The sequence below is a fragment of the Zootoca vivipara genome, chromosome 12, assembly GCF_965207765.1.
Source record: "Zootoca vivipara chromosome 12, rZooViv2.hap1.1, whole genome shotgun sequence".
In the NCBI taxonomy this organism is placed as follows: Eukaryota; Metazoa; Chordata; class Lepidosauria; order Squamata; family Lacertidae; genus Zootoca; species Zootoca vivipara.
In genome coordinates this window covers 35,143,018-35,166,543 of record NC_142595.1, presented here as the reverse complement: position 1 = coordinate 35,166,543, position 23,526 = coordinate 35,143,018, and the positions used below count along the sequence as shown (strand labels likewise).

Sequence of the window (23,526 nt, the reverse complement as noted above, 5' to 3'; positions counted from 1 at the left end):
TTTGACAAAGCATAATTCTTGGTCTCTGTTACAATCCTTTTACCAAAGGTTTTGTGCCTACAAGTAAACATCAGTGTTGAACCGTCCACTGAACTCACAAGCAAATGAGCTTAGATAGCAGAAATAGTTCTAAATCTGTTTCCAATGACAATTTGCAGATGAGGTCCAGTTTTCAAAGGAACATACTTTTAGGCTAAGTTACCAAGTATTTTATTAGACTCGTCTATAAGCATACTTTAGCTGATGATGTCAGCAGAAAGACAAAGGCTGTAGAGCATTCTTGATTTCTCAGCACATTTATAGTATATATCATATACCATAAAACTATAGAATTATAGTTCTATAGTCTCTCTACGCTTTTTAAAAAACGTATAATTGAGGCAAAATGGCCGACTTCAACTTCCTGATCTTGGCAACAGAAGAACTAACTCTAATTAGTCAAAGTTAATGTACCTCAAATGGGGAAGCAAATCAGTATTATGTTTCTGAACTCTCTGTTCTAAAATAAGAGCAACCAGGAGAAAAGGGAATGGGAGGGGAAAGGATTTTAGTCACTTCTTGTTTGGGGAAGAGATGTTTTGAACGATCTCTGCAGTAGAGAGATATCCTGCTGGTGTTGTCCTCACATCTTGGCTGGGAAGGTCCAATTAATATAGGAACTGCTTTATGCAAAGTCAGATCATTCATTGCACCATCCAGTTCAGTATTGTCTACATCAGAGCTAACCAGTGTGGTGCCTTCCAGATGTTTTGGACTACAACTCCCATCAGCCCCAGCCAGCATGGGCAATGGTCAGGGATGATGGGTGTTGTAGTGCACAAAATCTAGAGGGATACCACGTTGGCGACCTCCGGTCTATACTGACTGACAGTGGCTCTCTGGGATTCCAGACCACGGTCTCTTCCAGATCTACCTGGAGATGCCAGGAACTGTACCTGGGATCTTCCGCATGCAAGCTGATGCCTCACCAAAGACCTAAGGCCCTTCCCCAGTTATCCACCATTGTCTCCCTTATACTATAGAATGGCACAAATTTCATGTTCAGACAGGTGGAGGGAGAAGAGCATCATCATCTATACTGTAACAATACTGGGCCACCTTTGAAAGCCACTGTCCTGTTGAGCAGTGACAAACATCTACAGGCCATAGTCCACAAAATTACTTATTTCCTGAGTAACAGGGTATTCTAGAGACATAGAAGCCACTTGGAGCTTTGCCAGAGTGGTTAGAAAAGGGCACAGGAGGCCAGCTTACTAACTCTTTGCGCGCCATCTAAAAAATGTCCACACAATTCTTTGGGAATTTAGGAGCTCCCCAGTTTCTTTAACTTTGTAACTCTCCAAGCCAATGTTCGCATTACTTTTCATCCGATTGTACAACATCGGGTGTTGTGCATCTGCACTCCAAAAGAAACAAACTTTATCAGCTCTACTGTTAACGCAAAACACGTAGGGCTCACCACCACCCAGAGCTGCGTGTGAAATTGGAATCTGACTTCCCTCTAAGATTAGAGAAAATATTCCAGACAGTTCCAGACTGTCACCGTTTTGGGGTAGAATTTGGTCACATGCTGGTAAATTCAGGTTTCACGATTATAGTTGATTGGGATGTCTTGTGCAACAAAACCGATTCTCCAAAAGATTGGATTTATTGCAGTAAGGAAAGTGACATGAAAATGCACTGGGAACTGTAGGACAACACTTGATGCAACATCGTCCAACCCCTCCGCCAACAATCAGAATGAATGCTTATTAAATAGCCCGCATTGTGTAACCTCCCTGCAAGCAGATCAAGATGAATATCTTGAAAAGTCGGCCAGAAGCACCCTTTTACAACCACTGAAGTCTTTAAAAAGAAGGCTCTTGTAAAGTATTAGCACTTCAGGCCCTGCTTTTAAATGCATCGCATTCATTTCATCCAAGACAGGAAACACATATTAACACTTATTTGTGCAACCCAGGGTGATCTCACCGCCTAGCAGAACTGCTGCTCCAATGCCAGATTTGTAAGCAGTGAGATTTTATTTTCCGTTAACTACTACCTTCCTGCAGAGATGCAAAAACCAATCTCCTTCCATGCTTTGGAGAGAGAGTTAAAACATGAAACCAAAAAAAAAGGGGGGGGAGAAAACCAACCAACCAATAAAAAGACTAGGCCAAGGTCAGTTGCCCAGCCAAGGGGCATGTGGCCATTTTGTTGTGTAGCCAATGTGTTTTTGTAGTTGCAGTGTTCATGGCATTGCGCTACCATCTCCATCCCACTTGGGTTTAGAATATTTTCTGCTCTGTTGATCTCCTCAGGTCCACCTTAATTTCAACCCTGCTCCTACATCTCTTTTTATTTTCAGTTGTTCGTCAACAATAAGAGATGGCAGTTGCAGAGCCAAGGGGATATATACTGTTTAATATGTCATGCTGGAAGGTGTTCATTTCAGGTAGCTGAACTACCACTTCATTTTCCATGATTTCCTCACAGTCCATGATAACTGATGAGTGGACGAAGCAATGGCCTGTTAGGAAGGCCAGCGTCGATCTGTTAGTGAGTTCTGTGCTGTGTGTGTCTCACCCACTGTATTCCACTAACAACATAACCTTTTCCTAAGTCCCTGCTAATATCCATCTTCAAACAATCTGGCATCAGCAAGCATGTCTGTGCCCAGGTCAACATGCCCATCTATGAAAACAGGCCGCCTCCAAGTTTTGAGGGGCTGTGTAATTTGTAACGATTGAAGGGATTGTGTAAAGTGCAGAAGGCTTTGTAACTTTGGTGTGTGTTGTTTCTAATATCCCCTTCAATCCTACGAACCACCCATTTAAGTGGTGCCGTCCTCTGAAAGTCACCTCCACTCCCCCTTTTGAAGCCTGTTTTAATATTGATGTATTTGACCAAACAGTACTCTTTGTCTGTTAATAAAGAAGAGATCTCTATATTTCAAATGTGTTGCTTCTCATTGTCTTTGCTTTGGGCTGAGGTAGGGGTACTCAACTGAGAAACATACTGTTAAGTTGTGGGAAAGACGGATGAAGACACCACTCTTAAAACAACCAGCTCTTTATTTCAGCTCTGAGTCCTGGACTGCACAATAGCTTAGCCGGCTGGTTTATACAGTATAGTACTCAGTAACTTGCAACAGTAACAAACAGTAACAAACTTCCCCTAGTTACCCAATCCGTGAACAGCAGTCTCAATCCTTCATTTGCATGTTGTGGACCTGAGTGAGAACTGCAGCGACTGTGGGCAGGGTAAGAACTGCAGCCATGGTGGCCAGAATGAGTACTGCAGTCAAACTAAATACATAATACAGTACATTATTGTTGTTGTTGTTTAGTCGTTTAGTCGTGTCCGACTTCATGACCCCATGGACCATAGCACGCCAGGCACTCCTGTCTTCCACTGCCTCCCGCAGTTTGGTCAAACTCATGTTTGTAGCTTCAAGAACACTGTCCAGCCATCTCGTCCTTGGTCGTCCCCTTCTCCTAGTGCCCTCCATCTTTCCCAACATCAGGGTCTTTTCCAGGGAGTCTTCTCTTCTCATGAGGTGGCCAAAGTATTGTAGCCTCAGCTTCAGGATCTGTCCTTCCAGTGAGCACTCGGGGCTGATTTCCTTCAGAATGGATAGGTTTGATCTTCTTGCAGTCCATGGGACTCTCAAGAGTCTCCTCCAGCACCATAATTCAAAAGCATCAATTCTTCGGCAATCAGCCTTCTTTATGGTCCAGCTCTCACTTCCATACATCACTACTGGGAAAACCATAGCTTTAACTATATGGACCTTTGTTGGCAAGGTGATGTCTCTGCTTTTTAAGATGTTGTCTAGGTTTGTCATTGCTTTTCTCCCAAGAAGCAGGCGTCTTTTAATTTCGTGACTGCAGTGATCAAGGAGCCCAAGAAAGTAAAATCTCTCACTGCCTCCATTTCTTCCCCTTCTATTTGCCAGGAGGTGATGGGACCAGTGGCCATGATCTTAGTTTTTTTTATGTTGCGCTTCAGACCATATTTTGCACTCTCCTCTTTCACCCTCATTAAAAGGTTCTTTAATTCATAACACATACAAAAAAAATCCTGCTGTGTAATGATTTGTGAAGAATTGCTTCTGGTTGGCACCAGTGCCTTTACTGCCGCGTTCTCAAGGCTGTATAAAAGGCCATTTCATTCCATTAAAGCCAAGAGGTCATTATTATTCCCTATTATACTCAGGTGAGAGTCATAGACTGGTAGTTGAGGGGAAACTGGCCACTTCTCATTTGAATTTGATCTACTGAAATGTATCCGTGATTTAGGTGGTTCTTTGCCTGAACATTTATTTACACACAGGTAAATAAATGAATAAAAACTGTCAAAGAAGCCTGGGCCACCTCCAGCTTTTGAGACCCTTAGCTATAACACAAATTGAAATGACATCACCCAAAAATAAAATAAGACACCCAAAATAGAGCGAGTTGCATGCAAGCACAGACATGAATGCACACACACACACAAATACTTTTCTAGCTGAGGGTGTGCGTCACATTTTGGTCTGATGTGCATAAAAACAAGTTGTGAAACTTATCAAATGCCAGGAAATGCACAAGTGTCTAGTCCCTTTTGAGCCTGAGACCCTAGGCTTAATGGCCCTGCAGACCACCACCACTCTTGGCTGGCTCTTGATGTAGGTTCGAAGAGGAAAAGAGCCATTGCTTTTTTTTTCCCTTAAAAAATGTTTAGGGATACTCTCATTTTCCTACTCATATTGAAATACTGCCCCTCAATGAGGCCAAACTTAGATTCACAAAATGTTTAGGGGTACGTGTACCCCTGCGTCGTCGTCCCCGAAAAAAGCACTGGGAATAATTAATTCAGACCCTCCAAGTGTCCTGATTTTCCATGGACAGCCCCGGATTTACAGAAGCCGCCCCAGTTTCTGATTTGATCCCGGAATGTTGCACTTTTCCTTAGGACGTCCTTATTTTCATCAGAGAAATGTTGGAGGGTATGCTAATTTAATTGGTTTCATTCGTGATTCCTGTGTTGCACTGGACTAAATGCATCCCTGCTTTTCCCTGGGCCTGAGACTTGATCTTTTGCCAGAAGGAACAGAACAACAACAGACTTTGTTTCCAAAGTGGCTGCAAGAACACTTAATCTGTCAAGTTATTTATTGTGTACAGAGACTTCCCAATTTAACAGTAATCCCAGCCTGAGGTAAAAGTACATGCAAAGCAAGTTAGAGCCACCTGCCAGAACAGCCTGGTTAGGAACCCTGGGGACGGACTTGCCGACCCCGTACCGCCCAGGCTGCTGCATTAAATATCTTTTGGCCTCAGCAAATCCCTCCCAATCCCAGAGTAAAAAGGGGCTTTATGTTACAAGGATAAAAAAGCTCTTTCATTCCTGGAGATTTAATTTGTTTGAGACAATTAGAGGGAGGAACAAAACAGAATCGGAAAGGAGGGGAAATGGGATGCATGAGGATCAAATGATGGGCAAGGGATGGGAGAGTAGGGGCAGATGAATAAAATGGGTAAAATGACAAATGTACAAAGATAATGTTTAGACCGACCCATCGTGGTGGAGTGGCTAGACTCCACGGGTATGGGGAACTTTTGGCTCTCTCTGGATACTGTTGGAGTCCCATCAACCCCTCTCCCACCCTTTTTTTTGCCAAAGTTGTTGAGATTTTTGGGCAAAATTGTTTTTGAGCTATTTTTATGGAGAAACAGCAAAAACGACATGGGCTGCCATAAGTCAGGATTTTCCTGGACATTCGCTCAATTCCCGCCTGGATGCTTCCAACAAGTGAAGCTCTTCCTAGCTTGAAGATATAGTGATGAAATTAGCTTCAACTTCTGGATATTTGCCAGCCCTACATATGTTACCCAATAAATGTTTATGAGGCTTCTAGTGGAATGTGATAATAGACAATAGTGGCCACTGGGCGCCAGCAATGGCAGTGGAAGACAAAAGAGCTGGAGAATAGGGGTTGGGAGGTTCATGGGGAAAGGCAGTGGATTGTGGTGCTTCTGAGGCTTATAAAATTTGAAAAAAAAGTACTTATTGTCACTAATACAGATTGTCGCCATCAGGACAGTGAAATGTTTTAATTATCAGCAATGGTTTGATATCCATGTGGCCCTCCATACATATATTGTTGTTTATATCCTATATGTTCCATTTCAGGATTGATGTGTGCTGTATTTGTTTCCGACGGCATTGTTACGGCATAGCATCTTCCAAAATAAATATTTTAAACCTGTTTTGGCATCGAGGGTCGCTTTTGTGGCCTAGCACGCTCCTGTGCCAATGTGCCATCAGCAGCTTGATTTGCAAGACATTTGCTTTTGCTGTATGCAACCCATTCCCGGGAGTTTTATACTTAAGGCTTAAGCCAGGAACCATAATGACTCAGGAACTTCAAGTGGGTAATAACGTTAAAGGTGCAGAGGCAGACCAGGGCAGGGTTTTCCACTCATACCCAGGAAAATGCAGGCCTGGCATTTTGCCCGCGTCGCTGCAGGCCCCGTTGCCACGGAGACAGCGTCTCCGGCTGCCCGGGGTCTCCTCCGCCACCTCCCCTCCCCCCGCGCACTCATTGGCTGCCAGCCGGGCCGCAGCACGACCGATTGAACGGGGGCCTTGTCCGTCACGGCAACGCGAAGAGGAGTGGGGCGGGACCTCTCGAAGGCAGGTAAAGCGTGGTAGTTTCCCAGGGGCTGCGAAGGAAAGTGGGAGGCATTTCTACAGCGGGGTGGTTGGGAGGAAGGCTGAGACCAAGCGGGGCGGCGGCGGCTCCGTTTTTGGGAAGGGAAGTTTAAAAATGTGCGGGAAGAGGGTTGAATTCAACCTTATGGAACCGAAGGGAGTCGGGCTACTGCGTTGGGTGTGTTTGTGTTGCGTTTGCGGGAAGTGAGGTTGCGAGGGCCGAGCGAGGTTTAGCGACAAGCCCAGCAGTGGCGGAGGAGAGTTTGCGTGTGAAGTAAGTTGGAGATTAAGCTCGCGATGACTATTGCTACCAAAGAGTTAATGGATGCATCCCTATACGAAAAAGGATGAGGGGAAACCTGTGCGCCCCCAAATAGAAATGTTTGACTCCCATCGTCTCTGACCTTTGGTCTCGCTGGCCGAGGCTGATGGGAGTTGGGAGTCCAGCAAAACAGGAATGCTGCAGGTCCGTCAGTCCGTCCCAGCTGTGAACATTGGGATGGCATCCTCCTGCACACTCCAGACTCCTTTATTGTTACTGTAATTCCCACCCCCAACTGTGGTGTGGCTTATAGGGACAGAGGACACTGTGTTGTACTCACATCCATAGCTGCCAAGTTCTCCCTTTTTTTAAGGGAAATTCCCTTATGCTGAATAGGCTTCCTCGCGAGAAAAGGGAAAACTTGGCAGCTATGTCACATCACAATCCCTATACATGTCTACTAAGGAGTAAGCCCTATTTAATGCAAGGGGGCTTACTCCCAGGGAAGTGGTTATAGGATTGAAGACAGCCAAAGGTGCCAGTTTAGCCCAGTATGGCTAATCCTAGGTGGGCAGCAGGCCACCAAAGGTTTAAGGTAGAAATAGGTGAGCCCCCTGCTACCAGATTCTGGTTTTTTAACTGAAGAGGCTAAAGCAGGCATCCCCAAACTTTGGCCCTCCAGATTTTTGGACTACAATTCCCATCATCCCTGACCACCAGTCCTGTTAGCTAGGGATCATGGGAGTTGTAGGCCAAAACATCTGGAGGGCCACAGTTTGGGGGTGCCTGGGCTAAAGTTTGAACACGGGGCCTTCTGTGTTCTCCTGCCACTGAGCAGTGTGGGAGCAGGGATGGCATAGATTTATTATCCTGGGGAAATTACAGCAGGTCAGTGCAGTAACCAAATTAGAGCCACACCACTCCCGGCAACTTTTCTTCCTGTAAAAATAAAATGTGAGGGATCCAGTTACAGATCTCAAATCTGTTCTGTCCTCCCACACCTACAAAATAGATTTGCTGGAGAATGGATAGAGCTGCCTTCCCCAACCCGGCACCTTTCAGGTGTGGAATTGTAGTCCAAAACATCTGAAGTGCACCAGGTTGGAGAAGGCTGGAAGAGAGGCATTGGTCATCTAGGAATGCAAAGTGAGACCATTGGTCTGTCTAGTCTGCAGTGATTTGCAGCTGGCTGGATCTCCAGGGTTTTATGCAGGAGTATTCCCCAGCTCTACCTAGAGATGCTGGTGATTGAACCTGGGACCTTTGCATGCAAAGCTCAGAACCCTCCCACTGAGCTATGGTTCCCCACCTAGTCTCACATGGGTACTGAATACCTTTTTAGTAACAGCAATAGAGGAGGGAGGAATGTAGGCAGGGATTCGTCTCTTTTTCTTATACTCTGGTCTATCAATCAATTTATGTGGGTTTTTTTAATTGCAATAGCTCATTCCCTGTGGGTTTTTTTTTAAAAAAATAACATATCCTCAGTAAAGATTCTGCCAAGAGAGAGGTGAATTCTGTAAGATCGTCTTGAATGGGTTAAACCATGCAGAAGTTATTCAGCTGAATAAATAATTTAGTTGTGTTTATTAGGTTGTTATAGGGAAACCTTGTTTGTACCTAATAAAGCCAACAGCAGGCTGGCTTATTTCAGCTGTTGACATTCATGCTGAGTTAAGTGAGCTTGCTTCAAGTCTAAATTAGTGCAGTCATATAATGGGAGCAGGAATGGGGCTTGTGGAATATATGCATGATCACTCAGTAGGAGCTTTGCAAATGAGGGTTGACCTATGTAATATGCCCCTTCATTGGCCATTTGGGGCCTTTCAGGACTTTTTAAAGGCAGCATGTCTAAGGCAATACAGTACAGCACAATCATGTGTGCCCAGTGGGCTGCTTCTCCATATCCATCTTTGAACAGTTATGGCCTCACTGCAATAGTACCTGCTTCTTAATTTAAAGAACAGTTTGTGATGCAAAACAGAAAATTGTGGTGTTTAAATAAAAATTAAGAGTCTTACCAGACACGTGCGAAGTCTGTGATCCTTGGCGATTGTAATCCACCCTTGCCTTAGCTTAGCCCTTGAAGCTTGCATTATTTGAAACACAAAAGCTGAGAGTGTGGGAATTGATTTGTTTTTTGTTTAACTTTTATTTATACATAAATTTCAGAAATACTAAATCAAGAAAAATCTCAACGTGTACATATAATTAAAGGTTAAAACACAAAAAGGCAGAGATCAGAAGGACATATAACGTACCAGATGCCATGCTGGAAGCCAGAGTTCAGTTTGGACCATGATTGTGCCTATTCAGTTAGCTAAGCCCCTTCCTTATTTGCTGGATTGAACCAAATAAAGAGATAGTTAGAAAGTGAAAGGATGATCCCTTCTTTACCAGACGTGATGATGGGGATTGGGCCTGGCATATGGAGTTTGATACCTTCCAGATCATGGAGTATCCTGAGCCCTGCTTGAGTGGCAAAATGCTCCACAGCAACACATGCGGGTCCCTCCTGCTAATCTTGATGCTTCTTGGTGCAGTTCATTCTCCATTTGATGCAGATCCCTTCCTACCTTTTCCTTGCTCCTCACCAAGTAGCCTTAAGGGACGGGTCTGTCCCCCCTGCTCTTGTATGTCTTCTTGTGCCAGTAATGCATCATCTGGAGTGAATTGCTTAGATTTGGGAGCACAAATCCTGTGAAATGTGGGGGGAGGGGCAAGCAGGTGAGGAATAGAGGGGAGCCTTTTGAAAGTAGGCTTAGCACACATTTTGGAACATTTGTCATCATGCCCCCAAGGTGTTAAAGAGACAGAAATAAAATTCCAAAGGTCATCCCTTGAGCAGGTCAGGCTATTTTGCAGGGGCAGAAGAATGTATGAGATACCTGTTTTAATGTTATTGACATTAGCATTTTGCCCTGTAAAGCAGCATAGTGTTTTATTATAGTGCTTTGATTGTTCAAAGTGCTGCACATACTTCTTGTAATCCATAACGTAATCTTAAGGTATTATTAATGCAGGGGCTGGGGCTGGTCTAAAGCCATTTTGTTGACGGCATGGCAAAGGCAAGATTTGATCCAAGGCACTTCCTGGTCCATTAGCCTCTTAGCCTGCCACACTTTGGCATCTTTATATCACTCCAGATTAAACTGCAGCAGTGATATGTGAAGAGAAGGGGTATGGAGGACAAGGTACCTTATGTATGAGGATTTGAGACAGAAAGTGAGATAGCAGCAGATAGAGTAAGTGAGGCCTGGTGGGATCCCCCTGAATCCTGATGGTCTTAAATAGTGTGTATATGTGTGTCTTACTATGTCTTCCTTGTGCTTTCTATGCAGCCATGACAGCAGCAGGAAGCGGCAATGGTTTTGGCACCACAGCATGGTGGGGCTTTTCTCCAGCACTTGACCTACAGGCCACATGTAGGTACCACTTCTTCCACAAATATGCCCCCTGCAACTTTGCTTGCCTGCTTTTTTGTTTTTTAAGCAACATTTATTATTATTTTTAGTTTTAGTTTGCCTGCTTTATTGCCCATTTATTGTGAAATGGGATCTTCTCGTTTCACAGGTTGCGTGAGGCGTTTGAAACTGCTTCAGCTGATCGAATGCACCCTGTTTTGTTGTTGGTTCAATATTGAGACACAGGTGCCTTCTGAGAGTAGAAGCATCTCTCAGTCCAGTGATACCTTCCCGGCTGCTTGGGGGCTTTCAACAGCACCTCTGTGCAGCTGCCAAAAAGGCTGATTATTTCCCTGCTAGGGAGATTTGGTTTAAACAGAAAACTTTCAGCCGATGCTGAAATATATCCAAGGTGTTCGTTCTGTGATTCTGCTGAAATTTGGTGCAGAATCTGAGTTCCTAAGAATGGCAGCTTCTATCTGAACTTTTTAAAAAGCTCAGTTTCTCGATTTCTGGATGTAAAGCTACATTTGAAAACATTCAGGCAGACTTTCTGGACTTTCTGTGACTTTTCTAGGGTCTCGCCTCATAGCTTGCAGCTTTGTTCTTCTGCTTCAGGTGCCTTCAGAAATGCATAATTCTAGTGATGAGCCTGCTCTGGGAAGTGCAATTGCCACATTTCAGACATCACTGGATCAAGTTCAGGAAAAAGCCATTTTTCTTCTTTACAGCTGAAGCTGAATTTGCACAGCTCTGGTTGGTTGGTTGGTTGGCCCTTGCATCAGTCATGAGCCCACAGAGCTTTGTTTCTGATCAGCAGAGGTTTAGTGTAGGAAGTCCTTTAAAAATGGAAAAACAACCAAAAAGCCCATCGTTATCTTCATACCCTGATTTCCCGACAGGATTGGTTCCCACAGTCACTTTCAATTAAACTTTGTGCATATGAACAATATACTAGGATATTGTCCGACCTCTGAAAGCCCTTCCTAGAATTGGGTATATATAAATGGACTCTGCATTGGCTGATTGTAAAGATGTCAACCCACAGAAATAGCTCTCCTATTGAACTGCAGAGCTTTCTAGCTGTTTTCCTTCGATCAGCCATCTCCCATGTTCCTTGTGGAAAATTCCAAAGCTGGTAAAAACAAAGTTGGTAAAAACAAGACTTCAGTGCCGGGTTCTAGGGAACACTAATAAATTCTGCACGTTTATTTTGCACTTTTTTTAAACAAAATATTTCTAGTAGGAAAATAGGATTTACCATGGCTGTGCAACATGTAGAGCCATTTCACTTTCCCAACAGGTCTGGAGGCCTCTATGGAACATCTGCAGCTGTCCCAGGATGGTATTCCCGAACTGAACATCCTGCTAGTGGGATCAGTAGACGGCCGTCATATCCTCAAGACAATGAGTCAGGCGCACCGATGGCCACGGCGGAAAATCAATGTGTGTAACTTGCCTCCTGCCACAGATTTCCATGTTGTCTTGAGCTGCTGTTAACTGGACAGACCTTCCCTGTGCTTAGCCGAGCTTTGCGTGTCTCTTGCCTAGATAGATCTTACTTCAAACCTTAAAATTAAATTCTCTTTCTCTATGCTTGTTTGACAACAGGACAGCAGAATGGGGCAGATTCCAAAGGCTGTGAGTCGGGTGGGAAAACAGGCTTGTCTGCATTTCCTGCTTGAGCAGCATCACTGCAAATGCAGAATCCGATGTCTGTATCTATTTGCTACAATTATATACCACCCATCTGCCAAATTTCTTGAGGTGATTTAGATTTTTATAATAATATAAGTTCCAAACTAAGAGATGCAATACAAAAGGATACAGCAGCAACCTTGGTGAAACTATGCAGGCCTAGGTTCTGGTTAGTGTCTGAGCAGGGAGACTAACAGGGAAGCCTGTGCGTATTGTGCCTTGGTTTCTGTGATGGAGGAAAGGCAACTTATCAAGGGGTAATAAATAAATGTACTTGGATTTCAAAACTGGCGGGACCACCAGGGTTGGAATCACCTTGGGGGACGGGGCACCTCTTGGCCATTGCTGCTGTGTTGTTGTTGTTGTTTATACATGTTTGATGTTGACCTTGGAAGGGCAGAGTCATCTCTGCTGGGAAGGACCTTGTCTCTCTTCCAGCAACTGCCTCCCTAAAGAGCCCAACCTCAGACAGTGCAATGAAGCAAAGGGCCTGGGAAGAAGTTCCCATCTTTTTTTTTCTTTCTTTGCTTTGCGGAAGGAGAGGTTTCTCTGTTGAGCAGGGTGGGAGGAGCCGGCACTCTTGGGTTCCCTTTCCAACGGTGACTCAGGCTGCCCATGTGATGAAGTGATGCTGGCGCTCTGCCCCCTTTCCCAGAAACGTGTGGCGACAGTAATTCATTCCTGTCAATGTGAGGAGCCTGGCAGGGATGTGTTGGCAGCTGCCCATCAACGAGAGCCCCTCAGCTCAGCATGGTCAGCTCCGATGTCCCATGAAGGCCATGGACTGACACGGGTGAGGGAGGTGTGAAGTTCAGGAAGAGCGGGGCGGTGGGGGGAGGGGAGATGACAATTCACAGAAGCAGCCTCAATTCAGCCCCTTCCCCTGTAGCAACTCCTACCAGACAACATTCACCAGCACGTTCCCCTTGCGACCTTCCTTCATCACGAGGAGATGAATCAGCGGCAATGTGTCTCACAGCCAGCATTTCGGAGTGTCACTTCATAACAAGAGGACTTTTTTTGTCATGAAGGAGAGAGAGGAAGGAATGGGAGTAGGGCTGGGAAAGAAAGTGGAGGAGGGGAAATCAAATTTTCAGTTTGGGGCTCAGAATTTCTGGGAGCTTTTCTGGCACTCTTGGGTTCCTTGGGATAGCCAGGAGGTGCAGGCTAGGGAGATGGAAGAACTCCTAGAATCTTTGCAAGGTGAGCCAATTCATTTCAAGCTAGGATGTAGGAAATTCAGGAAGTTGAGCGTGCTGGGATAGAGAATATCTACTGAGAGAATAATGTACTGAATTGAGTTAGAGCTGGAGAGTCAGAACCAGGACACCTCACTATTTATCTGTGTTAGACGCTTCCAGGGACAGTGCTGCCAGTTTTCTTGGGATGAGAGCACGATGGAGATCTATAATACCTTTGTGTAATTTCCTTTATTTACAAATATGCGGGCAGAACAATCAGTGGCCCACAGGGGAGCAGATCTGCTTCCCTGCATCACATCCCCCAAGAATGAAGTTGCACTCCAAAGTTTCTTCAGTCAGCTCCCAGCTATCTCTTGCTGTTCTGTTTGCTGCCATTTTCTATTTCTCGCACATACCTGCCCTTGCCCTCCAACCCAGATAGGTATCTCATGACAAACCACAAAGCACAGGGGCGCTTTGTGTTTTAGATGTCTGGTATGGCCAACCTAGCAGTTCGAAAGCACGTCAAAATGCAAGTAGATAAATAGGAACCGCTACAGCGGGAAGGTAAACGGCGTTTCCATGTGCTGCTCTGGTTTGCCAGAAGCAGCTTTGTCATGCTGGCCACATGACCTGGAAGCTGTACTCTGGCTCCCTCGGCCAATAATGCGAGATGAGCGCGCAACCCCAGAGTCGGTCACGACTGGACCTAATGGACAGGGGTCCCTTTACCTTTTATTGACCTTGAGGAGAGCTGTTTAAACTAAAGCTTGCCCTCCTAATTGTTTGTCTCCTTTGCTCAGTTCTATGTGCTGGAGAACAATCTGGAAGCCCTGGGTCGGCAGCTGCTGTTCCTGAGTCTGGCTGTGGAGCCTCTAGAGAAGATGGGGCTGCAAGGTGAAGGCAGAAGAAATGCTCCCTCGCCATCTCCTTCCCTTCCCTGGGTTCCCAGGGCTTCTGGCCCCTTGTTTACTGGGGTCTCCGGGAGGCTGAAGCCATCTGAATGGTAACAAGCCCTGTCTCTTTTTTCCCTACCACCAACCAAGAGAAAAGTGAGACGTTCTTGGAGCTGATAGGAAACACATTGCTCCGAGGCCAGACGGCTGCTTATCTGCAGGAGAAGGCAAACCTCTTCATCCGCTATGTCACAGACCCTGATTTCCAGCAGGCTCATCTGCCCCTTGTTGACTTGTCTGCCCTCAAGGTAAAATGCAAGTTAATTCAGCAGGAGCAATGGAGCCATGATTGATGTGCTGTCATTGCCATCATGGGCTCAGCAGGACTCCAGTTATTGTTAACTGCTGTTCCGGAGGATCCTGGAATTATGGCTCCAGTTATTCACTTGCTTTTCCTCTTTGCTTGACAGTTCAAGGAGAGGGACCAGTTGGAGGCCATCTTCAAGTTCTGGCGGAATCCCGACCCACAGACTTTCCAGATCAAGCAGCTCTGGGATCTGCGACTCCGGCAGTACCTGGGGGCCCGTTATGACTCTCGCCGCGGGGTGTGTGACTGGGACCTTAATATGAAGCTGCATGAACATGGGGTGCGTAACTGAAACGAAGGCGGTCGTGTTGGGCATGCAAATCCCTCTGGCTCAGCTTGGGGCTGCTGGGCTACAGAGATGGGCTCTGGGGAGTTACCGCCTTTCTACAGTTGTGGCATTTCTTTCCCCTCCTAGGCCAATGTGATAAACTTCCGTGAGTTTTACCGGTGGCGGGACACAGGTATGGCCTTTGAAATGCGGGAAGCCCCCTACGACATCCCCAACAAGACCTTGGCATCTGGCTGCCTCCTCAGACATGTGAGCCACCTCACTTTATTGAGACTGGTTGTGGAGGCCTATCCTGTCATCCCTGACTAAATTAGCTGAAGCTGATGTGAGTTAGAGTCCAGCACACGCTCAACACTTTGGTCTATTTTTGTGGGGTGCCGGGAGAATATAAGCCTATGCTTAGACAGGGCTACCACCCATTCTGTGGCCCCTCTTTATTACCATTTTCTAATAATTCCTCTCTTCCTTTAAGGAGCTTCCCCTTTATTTTCACAGTAACCCTGTGAGATAGTTCTAGTTACAGGTAGGTAAGCCATGTTGGTCTGGTGTAGTTGAAACAAAATAATAATAAAAAATAATAATCTGAATAATAATCTACTAAGGGAGTAGGTCCGGTTTAGACTGCTCTGTCCTTCTAGGACTACCACAAAATATATGTTTTTAGTCCTCCTGGATTCTGTGTCCTTTCCCCTCTCCCATCCAGTTTGTGAGCACTGTCATGCAGGATGAAAAATCCACCCTTAATTCTGGCAGTCTGCAGCCATCCTCTGATGAAGTGTTGATTCTTGGGATCCCAGTAACAGTTTCCACCTCTTGTCTGCAGTTACCAGTTCTCACACTGCTGAGAACAGAACTTCATCTTATGAGCGAAACACCAGTTCCATGTTTGGGAAAGCTAACCAAGGGAGAATTAGTGGATAGGAAAAGGGGGGCTAGCCCTTCCACCTGCCAATTCTTCCCTTTAAATCCTGCCCCCCCCCTTCCTGGAAATCTTTGTAATTGCTTTTCCCCAGCAGGACTCTTAAACTGGTGGGCTACCAGCTGTGGGCAAAAATGACGTATGTACTGATCCAGACTTCTTACCTCTTAGAAAGGGGAGCGAATACCAGCGCGGGGATATTGGGGAGATGTAGCCACAGGACCCTACATCATTTTTGGGATTGAGGCAGAAGATCCCAGCCTGCTGAAAACGATAAATGGCATCCCCAGTAAGGTGAGTGTGGCTGCCTTTTCCCCAGGCATCAGAAAAAGCAGCTGTGGTTTTGCAAGGAGAAGAGGGTTGATAAACAAGAAGACGATAGCTTTCTGAAAGCTGGAGTGAAAACAGATTTCTCTGCTGCCTCCTTCAGCCTTTACTCCCTCGTTGAATACCTTTGCAGCCTTCCGATTGAACGCTGCCCTTTTTGCCTCTTCTTCATGCCTTAAGAGGTTTTTCCACCCCTTTTTCATATACAAACACTGTATCTGTCGATCTGCTAAGATGTTTGTTTAGTGTGCTATTTAACCTGGATTTTCCCTCTCTGCGGAAAATCCAGCAAGTTGAAAAGCTTTGAAAACGGTTCCAAGAAAGTGGGGGAAGTAGCTTTGTGACTGACAGCAATGCTGGCCAATCGGCACTGCACAAAGCATGTTTCTCCGGAACTTGCTCATGGAGGGGAGGTTGTTTGTCTATCCCAGGGGTAGTCAACCTTTTCATGCCTACCCCCACTAATGCATCTTTCTTGATGATAAAATTCCCTTACCATCCACCAGTGCTCGATGGAAGGAGGATTCAGCTTGTGCCATAGAACCCCTTACCGCCCACCTAGAATCCCGAAACGACCACTAGTGGGCGGTAGGGACCAGGTTGACAACCCCATGTCTATCCAAAAAAGTGCAGAGCATGTATGGCATAAGGAGGATGTAAAAATAAAATAGGTTCAAGGGACTTGAATTCAAAGAGGGGAAGAGAGGGACTCCAATAAAAACAGATTCCAGTCTTCTTTCTCTCCACAGAGTGCCCAGGAAATCTCCTTACACAATGTCACTGCCCTGTTGTATGAACTCAGCTATAACACCTGCTATGACCCATCAGCATCCTCTGACGAGGAGGGAATTAGAGGCAACTTGCAGGGGGCTGGTGACCATTCCAAGCTGGGTGGTAACGGTGGTGAGTAGTCAACAGGTTGATTGCACATCATGCTATAAACCTTGGTCTAGTCAGATGTGCATCAGCAGGAAAGGGCCACAGACTTGCACAGATAGTTTGTGTGGGAATGTTCAGGGATGCAGGAGAAGATATAGTGTTTGCTTACATCCTTTCCAACTTGTGTTAACAGGTTCTACAATTTAGCAGAGCAACATTCCCCTTTTTAAACTTGAATAGTGGATGCGTTTGCTCAGGCTTGCTAAAGCCTCTATAATAAGTTTCATTGGTAATTTCCCATTTAGTCCCTCATAAAAAGATAGACACGACACAGTCTTCTATAAAAGTATAAAAAAGGTTTACTCACACATTCTGTTCACAGTTGGATCCCAGAAGGCAGACTTTGTGTTAAAAAAGTAATATACAATTAGAAACTATCCCATAAGGAGACAGCCCTTTGTCCTCTTTTGGCTGGAAGCCAAGAGAGCATCTTAGAAGAGTTTGGATTTGATATCCCGCTTTATCACTACCCTAAGGAGTCTCAAAGCGGCTAACATTCTCCTTTCCCTTCCTCCCCCACAACAAACACTCTGTGAGGTGACTGGGGCTGATAGACTTCAGAGAAGTGTGACTAGCCCAAGGTCACCCAGCAGCTGCATGTGCAGGAGCGGAGACGCGAACCCGGTTCCCCAGATTACGAGTCTACTGCTCTTAACCACTACACCACATTGGCTCCTCATATTAGGCTAAGCAGATGTTGCTTCTTCGACAAATGTGGTCAGAGAGAGAGAGATGGCTGACCAGTCCTCCTCTTTTGTTACCTGGGCAGGTGAGGTCATGCCCACCTCTAGTCACATGCAGAGGAAGTCTGTCCCAGCCTAGGAGAAACAGGAAGTTCTGACTGGCAGGTCCAATCCCCTTTTATGTCCACTCTAGGGATGTTGTACTTGACTGCTCTTGTGTTTCACATCCCACAATTTGGAGCAGACATTTAGAAGGCTCCCCCCCCCCCCCGCCAATCCTGGCTTGTCATGTTGTCTGGAGCAAGAATCATGGCTTCTTAAGCTGGTTTATTAAACCAGAGTTATAAATCACAACTCCTTGCCTGGGTGCCTTGGCCAGCTGAGTTCTGGGGAAAGTGAAACTTTAAAAACTGCTGAAGTAAAAGAGGGGAGGGGGCATGTGAGCCTGAGGCTTCTGGTGGTTTCTTCCTGCCCAGTGCATGTCTCCAAAACAGGGTTTCATCTGACATGCAAACTGGCTCAGGCAGTGCTCTCTGTTTAAGCCTGCAGTGTTTCCCAACCTTGTGCCTCCAGCTGTTTTTGGACTACAATTCCCATCATTCCTGACCACTGGTCTTGCTAGCTAGGGATGATGGGAATTGTAGTCTCAAAACATCTGGAGGCACAAGGTTGGGAAACACTGGTTTAAGGGACTTTGAAGGCTCTTTTCCATTACTCTCTTGGGCCAGAGGGTTTCTCAATAAGCCAGTGAGTGATGGCTTGTTGGCTTGACTTGATTTTGATCTTCCCTCCACCCCAAGAGTTCAGGGCTAGTTACAAAATGTTTATACGATTCACTGACCCTTAAAAGCCTCGCAGTCTTGCAGCATCAGATTAATAGGCCCAGGGGAGAAGAGCGGGTGAGCAAACAGATTAATATAACATAAACTGTCGAGGGAGATCCTTTCCAGATGTTCCAGCGGCAGGCCTCACCTTACGCCAGTTCTTTGGAGCAAGAGCAGTTTGAGCGGCCACTTGGGAGTAAGAGGGTCAACATCAGTGGGATTAGAACTTTCCCCTTCCCATTCCTCATGCAGCACTTTAAACCATAGACATACAGTATGCAGTTTCACAGCCCTTCTTGTTTTCTGAGGATGTGGCTGTAGTTCAGTGGCTGAATGTATGTTTTGCATATAGAAACTCCCAGATTCAGTCCCGGGCATCTGCGGTGGAAAGGCAATCAGACAGCTGAGCTAAGAAGACTTCTCTGAGTCTTTGGAGAGCCACTGCCCATCAGAATAGGCAGTGCTGAGTTAGATGGACCAGTGACCTGACTATATAAAGCAAGTTCATATGTGCTTGTGCCTACATACTGTATCTCTACATCACTGATTTTTAAAAAATGGAAGATGGTTGGTGTGTGTGTGGATTTTCTAGATAGATCAAAATAATAAATGCATTTTAAGACTATTACTCTCCAAATTCCTGGACCACTTGTCTCTATTTCTATACTCTGCTGAGTTGCAGAAAAAGAATTCTCTGTTTCTAGCCACATTCCCTGTCCGCAAAATATATATCTGCTCCTTTCCCTGCCTTCTGTTGCGTTGGCCCTGTTGTTTCTCAGCCCGGCTTTTTCTCTCTTCCCTGTGTGATGCATTTCCTACGCTGCAGGCCCTCCTTCCGTAGAAGATGCCAGAGTCTGCTTCTTGCCTCTCAACTGCCTCCCTGAGCTCCACCACAAAGGCAAATACCAACAGCTCTTCAATCTCATATTTGTCTCTTGCAGGTAGGAATGGGCTGAGGGCACGGGACTGCTGGGTTGGAGGCATGGGGAAGAGAATATTGCAGGAGTCTGGACTCTTGGGTTTCCTGCCAAAAGGTTGGAAGCAGCTAATTGGGTTGGGAGGCAGGACATGGTTTATCTAGTTGCAAGGAGGTTGGCCTATCTAGACGGGTGACATCATCAAAGCTTATAATTCCCTCACTTTGAATGCAAGCCTGTCCAGCTCATAGGGTTGTATCCAACCCATTGAAATGAATGGACCTTAGCTAGTCATGACGACAACAACAACAACAACAGCAGCAGGAGCAACAACAACAACAACAACAATTTATTATTTGTACCCCGCCCATCTGGCTGGGTCTCCCCAGCTACTCTGGGCAGCTTCCAGCAAAGATTAAAATACAATAAAATGTCACAAATTAAAAACATCCCTAAACAGGGCTGCCTTCATATGTTTTCTAAATGTTAGGTAGTTGTTTATCTCTTTGACCTTTGATGGGAGGGCGTTCCACAGGGCGGGCGCCACTACCGAGAAGGCCCTCTGCCTGGTTCCCTGTAGCTTTGCTTCTCGCAGTGAGGGAACCGCCAGAAGGCCTTCGGCGCTGGACCTCAGTGTCTGGGCTGAACGATGAGGGTGGAGATGCTCCTTCAGGTATACTGGGCCGAGGCCATTTAGGGTTTTAATGGTCAGCACCAACACTTTGAATTGTGCTCGGAAACATACTGGGAGCCAATGTAGGTCTTTCAGGACTGGTGTTATATGGTCTCGGCAGCTGCTCCCAGTCACCAGTCTAGCTGCCGCATTCTGGATTAGTTGTAGTTTCCGGGTCACCTTCAAAGGTAGCCCCACGTAGAGCGCATTGCAGTAGTCCAAGCGGGAGATAACTAGAGCATTAATTTCAATGGGGGTGCGTTGAGCAGAACTAGCATTGGATGCAATCTTATATAGTGCTTGGCACCATATAATTTGTGTAACAAGTTGAGTGCAATTTTCCCCAAAGGTACTTCCCATTTTAGAACACAAAACAAGATTTTTGCAAGGGTCTGTGCATCCCTGTTCAGCATTTAGCAGACCAGCCACCTATGGCCTGCACCCTTTGTTGGTGCATGCACAAAAGTTATCTAATATTAGCCCTTTACCCTTGATGGGACTCGCTCATTTCTGTGAGTTAGTGACCAAACCACACAACCAGGTTTGGGGAGTTTCTTATGCATTGAGGCCAACTCTCTTAGGGTGCTACCAATTGACCTGTTCTTTATGGAGCTTTCATGCTGATTTGCTTGTGGCGAGGTTAGGTGGCATTGCATCAAAGCAAGTGTTATCCCACACTGAGAGCCAGCATGGTGTAGTGGTTAAGAACGGTGGACTCGTAATCTGGCGAACTGGGTTCACATCTCCACTCCTCCACATGCAGCTGCTGGGTGACCTTGGACTAGTCACACTTCTCTGAAGTATCTCAGCCTCACTCACCTCACAGAGTGTTTGTTGGGGTGGGGAGGGAAAGGAGATTGTTAGCTGCTTTGAGACTCCTTTGGATAGTGATAAAACAGGATATCAAATCCAAACTCCTCCTCCTCCTCCTCCTCTTCTTCTCCTCTCCAGTGCATTTTCCTGTCACTTTCTTTATCACAAAAATTCTCATCTTTTGGGGAAGTGGGCTTATTCCTCAAGAGCTCCCAATCAGTTATAACTGTGCCACCTGAATTTGCCATCTGAAAATGGCAGCTATCTAGAAGTCTCTATGGGCTGTCTCCAGTCTGTCAGTGTTTTGCAGAAGGGATCAAGCACACATTGGCACTTGAGGTTAGCGTGTTTAAGGTAGATCAGAGGGCTCTGTTGCCTAGCACTACAAGTTCACTTTTTATTTTTAAAAATTGACTTCTTGCAGTCTGGAAGGTGACAAGGAAATGCACTGGAAAACGGGGGATGAACAAATGATTAATGCAAAGATGTATAAACACCCCACAAACAAATGAAGATGAATGCTCATTGTAATATGACCACCCTGCCAATAAATCAGAATGATGGCTAAGCAAAAAGACTGGGTATAAACTAATCTCCTCCTACATTTTGTCAAATGAAGTACATGCTATTAAAACTCACCATTACTTAGTTAATTCCAAATTGTGCATAGGGCAGTTTGCCATCACTAGACTGGACAGCAAAGTTGGTGGGTCCTCAGTCTCTTATCGCTACGGTCACCACTTCCTCCTTGCTTCTCTTTTGTAGCATGCTGCATGTCCTAAAACCAAACGTGAATCTGATTGCAGCCCCGAAAGCCACTCTTATTGTTGAGCTGACAAAGTGAGTATTATTTTCTGCATCCTCTCTTGGGAAGCTGGCCTACTATGGATGTGTGCACATTAGTTCATTAGAGCACATTGAAGTTGCAGTTTTTCCTGGTGCTATATCTTCCCCTAACTGTTCACATCAGCACAGCTTCACTAGTGTCAGATTCATTTCAGTTTGTGTGCACATCAGGGGGTGTTAATAGGGGTTGCTAGCCAATTGGGAGATTTGGGAGTACTAAAATAAATTGCCAAGAGCAATCCAGTGGGGTGAATTGGTTCCTTCTGAATGGAGCAGGCTGGGTACAGACAAGGGCCAGAACCACCTTGGGAGGGCTGTGGGGCCTAATTAAAGAGAGCAGCTCATTATCCAGGGTGTTTAATGGGTTCCAGGACTCCAGGACACCCCTTACTCATCTGCCCACTTGTTCTTTTCACAGCTTCCTGCCTGACCTCCGCAAGGAGCAGGTCTCTGTGTTCTCCTCTCGAGTAGCCAAACAAGTGGCTGAGGCAGGATTTGTTCCAGTCCGAGAAGCAGACAAGAAACCCTTCTCCTTGTTCCAGCTTGGGCATCAGGAGGCTGGAGAGATCTGTAATGAGTTCCCTGCGCTCGAGATGACAGCACCTGGTCCCTGAGCTTCCCCCTCTGTACCCTAGTTTCCTTTATAACCATTATTTTAAAAAGAAAAATAATTAGTTTCAGACGGGAGTTTCTTGTGGAATCCGTACAGCTCAGTCACGCAAGCTTTTCTTTTTTTACATTTAACCTTGTTGTGGAAAATCCAAGAAGTAAAAACGACGCATTATGCACTGCTGATATAGAAGCTCATCGGTGTTCGGGGTTTTTTTTGTGGGCCAGTTGTCATCTGCAGCTGCTCTCGGGGGCCCCTGCTTTCGTTTGCTCCTTAGCTGAGCTGTTTTGTTTCCAGCGAACTCCCCAATACCAGAAAAGTTCATTTCTACCCATTGCTGTGCCCTGGTGGGACTTTTGATATAAAAAATAAAAAAATATTTACGGTACAAAGGTTGTCTTGCACAAGTCCTCTTTATCAGAATTTTGGTGTTTTGTCGCTGCTGAGGTCTGTGAGGCTGGGGAGATGCATATAAAGATGAAACTTCAGGAAATAACAATACTAGGCTGTGAAACTTTCCCTGGCTGAGGGGAACAGGCATCTCAGTTTTTCTTTCTTTCTTTGGCCTGCTGGCACCTTGTTAATTTTTTTACTGGCTTGGTTGTGGAGTCAAGTGGGGAACTGAAGACGCTTGCTTGTGCTACCTTTATTCGTCCTGAAGAGATCACCCTACTTCCAGATATCGAAAATCTTGCAATGGGGACCAGTCCAAGGTGCCAGAGATCCCTGGAATGAGGGGCAAACTCCATCCTCTCCCATTTAATGACTCACAAACAAGGCAACAAAATATCCTTAAAGTGGTGACTGGTGGTGGGCAGGTGGGGCACAGGGGGACAGAGCTGGTGTTTCTTGGCAAACAAGAAAGGAGGCAGGGCAAAAAAGAACAAATACAACTTTGTAATCTGACATTCAGGGTTTGTAGGCAAATCTTAGGTAGGCGTGCTTATCTGGAAGTGCTGATGACCTCTGCGGAGGACCACGCTCGAAAGGAAGTGCATGGAGAATTCTAGGTGTGTTTACTCTGAGTAAGTGCCACTGAGTTCGTTGACACTTAGGCTCATGTTAATCTGCGCAGGATCTCAGCTGTAGATTGTGATCTGCTTTGTGACTTGGCTGTGGAAATAATTCTACTCTTCCCAGTCAATTGGACAGTGAAGGATGGAGGGCAGCAGACAAATTTGTACTTTGGGGACTTATTTT

At 45.7% G+C, this 23,526-nt stretch overlaps 1 protein-coding gene across 4 annotated transcripts; it reads left to right on the top strand.

Annotated features, from left to right (window-relative positions):
* The first annotated feature begins 6,598 nt into the window (after window positions 1-6,598).
* On the top strand, window positions 6,599-22,718 carry DNAAF3 (dynein axonemal assembly factor 3). 4 transcript variants are annotated; one of them, XM_088656288.1, is made up of 12 exons: window positions 6,599-6,664; window positions 10,282-10,365; window positions 11,648-11,790; window positions 14,027-14,120; window positions 14,270-14,427; window positions 14,590-14,766; window positions 14,902-15,024; window positions 15,866-15,988; window positions 16,771-16,924; window positions 19,294-19,408; window positions 21,636-21,710; window positions 22,135-22,718. In XM_088656288.1, the coding sequence occupies exons 2-12, from the start codon at window positions 10,284-10,286 to the stop codon at window positions 22,328-22,330; spliced, it is 1,440 nt and encodes a 479-aa protein (XP_088512414.1). In that variant the 5' UTR covers window positions 6,599-6,664; window positions 10,282-10,283; the 3' UTR covers window positions 22,331-22,718. The 4 variants fall into 4 exon arrangements, with proteins under 4 accessions (XP_088512414.1, XP_088512415.1, XP_060137598.2 ...); XM_088656289.1 differs by having other exon boundaries at window positions 6,637-6,664; window positions 11,626-11,790; XM_060281615.2 differs by having other exon boundaries at window positions 6,637-6,952; window positions 11,626-11,790.
* Window positions 22,719-23,526: the final 808 nt, after the last annotated feature.

What these genes read in the sequence shown, in the direction of transcription:
- DNAAF3 (XM_088656288.1), top strand. Translation starts at nt 10,284, where the DNA reads ATGACAGCAGCAGGAAGCGGCAATGGTTTTGGCACCACAGCATGGTGG. An exon ending in TGAAGCTGCATGAACATGGG is followed by an intron (nt 14,767 to 14,901) that starts GTGCGTAACTGA and finishes TTCCCCTCCTAG; the next exon opens with GCCAATGTGATAAACTTCCG. An exon ending in CAAGCTGGGTGGTAACGGTG is followed by an intron (nt 16,925 to 19,293) that starts GTGAGTAGTCAA and finishes CCTACGCTGCAG; the next exon opens with GCCCTCCTTCCGTAGAAGAT.